Here is an 8,593-nt window from a genome sequence, read left to right on the forward strand (position 1 = left end):
CCTGGCAACCTACTTCTGAAAAAGTCTGCCATTGAAAACCCTGCGGAGCACAGTTGTACTCTGACATACATCCGGTTGCCATGAGTCAGGATGGACCGGATGGTAACTGGTAGAAGACCATACGGAAAGGCACTCTGGGTGCAAGTCACATCACCCACACACTGCAGGTGGACAGCCCCCAGGGGCTTGTGGACAGAGCCCGCTGCAGGGGGCTCTGACTTCCTGAAAAGGGTTTTGTGACCTAGAGTTTCCCGACCAACACTATGAAAAAACCAGTTGCTGGGGAGTCGAATCTGACTCATGGCCACCCTGCGTGGGTCAGAGTAGAGCTGTGCTCCATAGAATTTTCAGTGACTCTTTTTTTGGAAGCAGATCACCAGGCCTTTCTTCCAAGGCACCTCTGGGTGGAATCGAACGAACCTCCAACCTTTTGATTAGTAACCGAGTAGCAAGGCTGTAACTTCATTTAAATATCTACTTGACGCGCATATGTGCTCTCAGGTATATGCACTCCTTGCCTTGCTCCAAATAGAATTCCTACCTACAGCAATGCAGATAGTCGGGTATTAGCATAATCATAGGCAGAAACATCAAGGTGAAGGAGAAGTCAGAACAGAATGGCAATATGATATCAGGAGAAATTACAACCCAAATATGCATTCTTCAACAGGAGAAATGGATGGAAAGTGGGCCCCTGAGCAAGTGGTCCAAGTTCAGAGAAGTTCAGACTCTCCCCAAGTGCCAAATTCAAGGTGGGGAGGGTGCGTGTGGGCATACATTACCGGCCACAGACTCAACTGTGCAATAGGTGTAACTTCAGAAATAATTCAACTTGATTTTTATTTCAAAACCCCTTCTTGGTCAATTCAGAGACCACCCCCACCTTTGCCTAGGGATTACTTCTAAGCTCTGGGGGGTGGTCTCTGGTTGGGGGCTGCCCATGCTGGCATCTGCTGAGATGTCTCCTGCCTGTCTGGTCCCCATGGAGGTCTCCTTCCATGATACCCCTACTCAAAGTTCTCTTTCTGCTGTCGCAGGCCGTTTTCTGCTCTCACAGTCCTCTCCCGCCCACGGGAACCACCCAGCCCCCTTCCTTCCACACTGAGGTGCTGAGGGAGGGAGAGAGAGTGACCCCTGCACCGAACCCACACTTCCCGTGTAACACCTCTTTGGATGGACTTTGCATGTCCCACAGTCTCCCTGGGCAAGGACACGGTGCGGTGCCCCTTTCTTCCCAGATCCCGCAGGCCACTCTAGAGTCAGCTCTCTCTGTGGAGTGGGCTCCATTTGGCGGCTGCATCAGGGACTCCACCCTCTGCTCCTTCTAGCCACCCCTTCTTTGCCTTGCCTGGGCACCGAAAGCTTGCTCCCACCCACCCCAGTCATCTAGGCTGCGAGTCCCCTCAGGGTCTATGATTTGTGAAAATCAAAGACCTTTTCTTTGACTTCGGCTGTGACATTCTTACCTGGAGCAATGTGCTGTACTGTGTAGCCACAGGTGGGCTGAGAGAGGAACAGGTCAAGGGTTACAGCACGCCGAGGCAGGGAGATTCATCACTTAATATTAAAAAAAAAAAAAAAAAATCACCTCCCACCACACATGGATGCAGGTGTGGGGGCACCGTCCACCATCCTCTGGAACGTGGATAAGTTTTCCCATCTCTAAACCTCACTTTCCTCCTTGACAGTCAGGTGGAGATAGCATCTTCCCCAAAGGGTGTCTTTGATGATCCTACTACACAGACCCTATTTCCAAACAAGGTCACGTTCACCCATACCAGGGTTAGGACTTCAACGTATCTTTTTGGGGGACACAATTCAATCCATAACACTGGTTTTCCTCACCCATAGAGCTACTTCTCTACCTCTGTTAAAGGGCCATCTTAAAGATCAAGACAGAACATGTATGTGAGTAAGTATTGTTGAATCACTGGATTAAGGAATGGACAAAGTGGTTTGAAATCTGTGGAGGGCCACACCAACACCCTTAAAAATTTCCTAAACCCTGTGCATGATTCATTTTCATATCCGCCCAGTACTTAACTAGTGTGCTTCTTGGTATGTTGTAAGGATTGAAATACATCACAGCTCTAAAGCACCCTAGGGGCACTGGTGGTTCAGTGGTAGAATTCTTGCCTTCTATGCGGGAGACCCAGGTTTGATTCCCAGCCAGTGCATACCATGCATAGCTACCACCTGTCCGTCAGTGGAAGCTTGCGTGTTGCTATGATGCTGAACAGGTTTCAGCGGAGCTTCCAGACTAAGACAGACTAGGAAGAAAGGCCTGGCCACCAGCTTCCGAAAATCAGCCAGTGAGAACCTTATGGATCATGGCAGTCCAACTGGCAACCAATCATGGGGATGGCGCAGGACGGGGTGGCGTTTTGTTCCATTATGCAGGGTGGTCATGAGTGGGGCCAACTCAACATACTCTTTGGGCTTGTTTGAAGTCTGCAGAGGGGTTTATGTTCACTGTATAGTCCTGTAAGTCCTGGTACATGTCTCAGGACACATGGCCAGTCACGCTTCTCAAGCACGGAGATAAATGGGCATGTGGGGTGCACTTCATGAAGGCGGACGTGGTTATCTGTCTGGTATGTGAAGTGTGATGGACAATTCGGGTGTTTTTCTTGTTTTCAAAAGCTTCATTTCTGATGGCTTTTCATATGCTTATGCCCTCAGCCCCTTCCATGTGGGGACCCAGAACGGATGCCAATCATGTCAATTCTCCCGACGTGGTGGGGAAAAAAAAAAGAAGAGTGGTGGCTTCACCAGGCAATTGTTACAGTGTAATGTTCAGAAGCAGCAGAATGGAAAGATCTGAATTTCCGTAGTTACTTCCGGAGCGAAACTGATTAAAATCATTGCCTAGGTAGGTTGGAATCTCCTCTTTAACAGTTTTCAGAAGGAAAGGCAAAGACAAAGTCACGGTGATGATGGCATTAAATCTGCTTGGGTGACTCAGAATGTATGTTGGCCCGGCAACATGTCGTGGGGTGAGCGGCAAACATGTCGTGGCGGTGGCTGGGGTACGCCTGAAAGAGCCTTGGCCTCCGCCATCCCACGCTGAATTTGCTTCCTTTAAGCCTTTCACAGGAAAATGTTTGAAGCTCCTCTTTTCATCTTTTCTGCCGAGCTGTAATCCATGCGGAGAACGTATTCACGGTCTTCCCACTGGTGCATTTCTCAGGGTCGTTGTTAAAAGTGTGGATTTTGTGCTGGGCTCTACCGTAATGAGAAGGGGAATTGCATGTGGACCCTGACGTGTAAATGAAAAATCGTCAGTGGCCCAGCTGTGCGCTGGCCGAGCTGGGGCTGCGCGGTCGATGAATGCCTTCCCGGCAATTGATTCCCTACTTGTTCCCGTTAATTTATTCATCCGTCCATGCAGTCCTTCGCTCAGTCTTTGATCGGACAAGCGTTATGGAGGGCCCACTATGTGCCAAGTACTGTGCTGGCCTTTAAAATGCCACAGGTGGTTGGGACCGACCTAGTTTTTGAGACGCTGGCGGCCTAGAAGGGCAGCTGGACCTGAGATGTAGAGACGCGGTTATGGGGCAACAGCGTGAGAAGAATGCTGGTGTTGTTGCTGGAGGTGCTCAGAGCCCAGAGGAGGGGGCCGCCCTGCAGATTGCAGGCGCCAGAAAGCTGTGCAAAGGAGGGGGACTCACGGAGGGTTTACAGAGGAGGGGGACTCACGGAGGGTTTACAGAGGAAGGGTCCCCATGGAAGGTTTACAGAGGAGGGGTCCCCATGGATGGTTTACAGAGAAGGGGTCCTCATGGATGGCTTACAAAGAAGGGGTTCTCAGGGGACGTTTGCAAATGAAGGGCCCTCATATTCTAGCCTGAGGATGACCAGCCTCCAGTGGCAGGGGCAGGGACAGAGACAGTGAAGCTGTCCTCAGGACCAGTCCTGGGATGTGGTCAGTTTTAGGAAGGAGACTCTTCAAGGAAGAGCAGAGGTGTCTCAGAGCTGACGGAAGTTAATGAATACCAAGGTTGTTAAGAACTGTGTGGCAGGAACATATTTTTGGGTGGCAATCAAAGGTCGTCATGGCCACCCCCCCTCTGAAGACAGAAAACGAAGCTCCAGGACAAGGAAGTTGAGGGAGTGGCTGGGAGGCAGTAGGGAAGCACAGACAGTGTGGTTTTCCAGGTCGATGGCTGCAGCTCCTTCCGGCTCCACTGCACAGCCTGGTATCTTGTCTGCTCCCCGCTGCATAAATACCTAAGCACCCCCAGTACTGGCGCACATGGGCACCTTCTCCACCCATGTGCCTCACTGTTAGTTTGCTGTTTCTTTTTCCCTCAAGGTAGTAGAAAGGCCCTTTGTTCATGAGGATAATTTGGCACCAACCAGACCCATCGGGGTACACCCATGGTGCACATGGAGCCCACAGGTCATGTCCAGGCCACGGAGCCCTCTGGAGCCTGAGCAGGGTCCCGGATGTGGGGCCTGCATTCTTCCAGCGGAGGACGGGGGTCAGTTTTCACCCTGGCTCCAAAGGCAGGGCTGACCCTCACGAGCCTGCCAGAGCTACTATTGCTGGAACTTAGAGGCAAGGAGGACGTGTGAGAACCTTTAAACGCGTAACAGCACTCAGTCTCTCGCTGCTGTAGAATGCACTGTTGGAACTTCTTCTCCAGAAGGAACGAGTGGTTTTCTGTCAGCCTGTGCATCTTTTCTATTGTCCTTTTCAGTAAATTCCAACACTCATCACTAGCAGGGGTGAAAATTCACACTATTTCTATGATTGCCCAAGTACAGTCATGAGACCCAGAATTTCTCTTCTTAGTTCTCGGGTGTTAACACGTTATTTAATGGACTCCAAAGGCAATGCCAGAGGCCCCTGAGTGGCAAAAAAAGTTTGCACTCAACCACTGACCTAAAGGTTGGTGGTTTGAAACCACCTAGCTGTGCCACGGAAGAAAGTCCTGGTGATCTGCTTCTGTAAAGATTACAGCCAAGAAAACCCAGTGGAGCAGTGCTGTGTAACACATGGGGTTGCCATGTGTTGGAATCAACTGCACGGCAACAAGCTTTCTAATTTTAAAGGCAATGACAAGACAGAAGCTGAGCCCTCCAGGATCCTCATCGGAAATCTTTGCTGGAGAAGGAAATCCAACCCACGAAGTAATAAGGAGGGTGAGTGGCTCATGTAGGCCGAGTTCAAACCACCAGCCCATGAGAGGTCAGTGAGTCATTGCGCTTGATTACTGGTCACCAGCCCCAGGCTGACTTAACCTGTCACTTCTGGCCTGTGCGGCTCCGTCGGCTATGTGGACATTGCGTATTTCTCTTCCTGGTTAGAGTCTGCTTTGGGTGTAACAAATCATGAGCAGAAACAGCCAAGGCATCGTCCCCTCTATGACCAAACCTCAATGCCCACAACGCACGCTCTCAGGCCATAGACTCTGGCTTCTTGATGTGAGACCGCGGGGTCCAGGGAAGGCATAGAGACATAGGGACATGGCTGAGGTTGGTCAACAAGTCCCTGACAGCTTCGGGGTGTCCTCGGGGTGATGGATATCAGCTGAGATAAGCTGCTAGCAGCACAGGTGGCTCCAAGGGCACCAATACAAGGACACTAAATGACGGGATGCCTGCCCCTGCCTCCTTGCAGCCCCTCTCCAGGTGTGTCCCACCCAGCAGGAGTCCCGGGGTGCTCCTTGAAAAGGGGGGCTCTAGGGGCAGGGGTGGCTCAGTGGTAGAATTCTCGTGTTCCATGTGGAGACTCAGGTTCAATTCCCAGCCAATGCACCTCATGTGCAGCCACCACCCATCTGTCAGTGAAGGCTTTCATGTTGCTATGATGCTGGACAGGTTTCAGCAGAGCTATCAGACTAAGACAGACTAGGAAGAAAGGCCTGGCAATCCATTTCTGAAAAGCAGCTGATGAAAACACTCTGGATCACCCGTCTAACCTGCAACTGATTATGGGGATGGCGAAGGACTGGGCAGCATTTCGTTCTATTTTGTCCGCGGTCACAGTGGGTTGGGGACAACTTGCTGGCAGCTAAAAGCAACAACAACCTGGTCAAACAGGTTAAAGTAATTCTGCACTGCATTATGGGAACCTCACAATGTATTCTGGGCACATTCAAGGCTCTGAGAAGTCCTGCAGGAAAGAGATCCTTTTATCTTTGTTGACGGGGAGCCCTTTTTTGGTAGAACATTTATGACTGGCTGGCAGAGGTAGTCTGAACTGAACATGATGATGTTTCCAAGCCCGGCAATAAAGGCTCTCAACTGGGAAAATTTTTAAACAAAGTAAATTCCTGGGGGCCCACTGTGGGTATTTTGGCTGGCCCCACACGCCATACTTCTTGAAACTTTCCAGGTGCTTCTGATTACCATCCAACTTCGGATGTGGATTCAGATGCCTCATAGAAGCACGGTTAGTGGCTTCAGAGCCCAAGAGTTGAGTTTTTCTTCCTTTTGTGTGAAGTCTGAGCATCCCAGAGGCACAAAAGAGAGAGATCAAATCCATCTACACTCGCCCTGAGGGTGGGCATCACGGAAAACACTCTCAGGGGAGAACTTGGCGTGATGATGACTTTCAAGGACTAGAGAAGATGGCTGTAGGGAAGGAACTTTAGGAAAGTGGCTCACATTGGTATTGTGAGCGCAGGAAAGCCTGTCTGCCACAGGCCCTTACCTGTCCCGCTCAATAAATAGCTCTTCCCTGGGGAAGAAGAGGGAGAAGATGGTTTTCTCCAAGAATGTTTCTTTGTCCTGGGCTAGGGAAGAATCCAGGCTAAGGTTTATTGTGCATTTCCACCCATCCTGGGAAACAGTGCAAGGTAAGATGGAAAAATTGAGTGGTGGGAGACACCTGAGGTGTGTGGGCCCCCTTAAAAATACTTTAGGAGGAACCCGAGGTCATGGATTAACATGGATCCGCAATTCACCCCTTAGTCACTGAGGAGGCAATCCGGGCCTGTGTACATGCCTCCACCCCTGGTGGTGCAGTGGTTAAGAGTTAGGCTGCTAACCAAAAGGTCAGCAGTTCAATTCCACCAGCCGCTCCTTGGAAACCCTATGGGGCAGTTGTACTTTGTCCTGTAGGGTCACTGTAAGTCGGAAATGACTTGACAGCAACAGTTTTTTTTTGGTTTAAACGCCTCCACCAGGGTGAGAGCTTAGGCAGCCAGGTAACGCAAAGCCAGGTAATGCAACAGGGAAGTGTTGAGCCCGGCGGCCTCTAATCACATGATATGAAGTTATCACTGGGAATGGAGGGGCCCAGGTAGGGTCTCCAAGTCTTGTGGAACCTGATCACAAAGAGTGGGGATTACAGTAAAATCAGAAGGCTGCCATAATAGCATCTAGGGAGAAGGTTCTGGAGCAAACATCCCGGACTTGGTGGACCCTGTAATGGAAACCATCACTGAGCTGCACCCACACAATCACCACCACAATGTACCCAACACAGCGGTGATCATGACGATGGCGCAGGGCTGGGCAATGTTCTGTGCTGTCATACGTAAGGTCGCCGTGAGTCAGACCTGACGTGACGGCAGCTGACAACAACAGTGGAGCCCTGGTGGTGCGGTGGTTAAGAGATCGGCTGCAAACCAAAGGGTTGGCGGTTCGAATCCACCAGCAGCTCCCTGGAAACCCTATGGGGCAGTTCTCCTTTGCCCTATTGGGTTGCTATGAGTTGGAATCGACTCGATGACAATAGGCTTGGTTTGGTTTTTAACAAGAACGAGGAATAAAAACACAAGGAAAGCAGTGAGCGTGATTGATTTAAACATATTAAACAATCGTCTCATCCTTGATGGCCGATAGGTACATTCAGAAAGCATAACAGAAATGGAACGCGATTCGACCAACACTTCTCAGAAGCTGTCTTTGGAAATGGGCTTCGCACAACATCAGATTTTTTTCTGCTCAGAGCCCTGCAAAGTAAGATACTGAAGAGTCTATGGATTTTCTTCTCTCTGTGTGAAATAAAAAAAAATATCTCTCCATGGGCTTTGACTTACAAAGTAGTACCAGGCCCACAAAATTGAAAGAAACAAAACAAAAAAGCTACTGTGTCCTGGCTGAAGAAAAACAGGGGCTTCTGGCAGTTTGGGCTCAAGCCTTGGTGACTTGCAGCTGCAGCAACACCACGGGAGGTGATGGGCAGATCCCAAATCTCCAAGCAGGGTCCGCTGCAGACTGAGTCCCCAACAGCAAGCAAGAGGGAAGGAAATTCCCCGTGTGCTTCTACGTGACCTTCCCTGTGCTCAGCGCTGAGCCCAGCCATTCACAAAAGTCTTTCACTTCCTCGTGACCTGGGCTCTGGTTGTTGTCCTTGTTAGCTGCCATCGAGTCAACTCCAACTCACAGAGACCCCGTGTACAACAACTCCAGTGAGTTTTCTTGGTTATAATATTAGTGGAAGTGGATTGCCAGGCCTTTCTTCCACGGAGCCACTGGGTGGGTTTGAACCACCAACCTTTGGGTTAGCAGCTGAGCGCGTAACTGTTGCACCACCAGGGCTCCTTCTGGGACATGGAAAGAGCATTATCATCACCCTTGTTTTGTGCAGGAAGCAGCTGGCACAGGGGGCGTCAGGTGTTGAGGCCCAGATTTGACC

At 50.4% G+C, this 8,593-nt stretch overlaps 1 protein-coding gene across 1 annotated transcript in view; it reads left to right on the top strand.

Annotated features, from left to right (window-relative positions):
- The window catches only part of ACKR3 (atypical chemokine receptor 3), a 7,073-nt gene extending 3,556 nt beyond the window's left edge, over window positions 1–3,517 (top strand). The window contains exon 2 of the mRNA XM_004386491.2: window positions 3,392–3,517. Coding sequence (XP_004386548.1) covers window positions 3,392–3,517 — 126 coding nt within the window. The remainder of the gene's footprint in view (window positions 1–3,391) is intronic.
- The last annotated feature ends 5,076 nt before the right edge of the window (window positions 3,518–8,593 follow it).

The sequence above is a fragment of the Trichechus manatus genome, unplaced genomic scaffold (genome assembly GCF_000243295.1).
Source record: "Trichechus manatus latirostris isolate Lorelei unplaced genomic scaffold, TriManLat1.0 scaffold00165, whole genome shotgun sequence".
NCBI classification, from domain to species: Eukaryota; Metazoa; Chordata; class Mammalia; order Sirenia; family Trichechidae; genus Trichechus; species Trichechus manatus.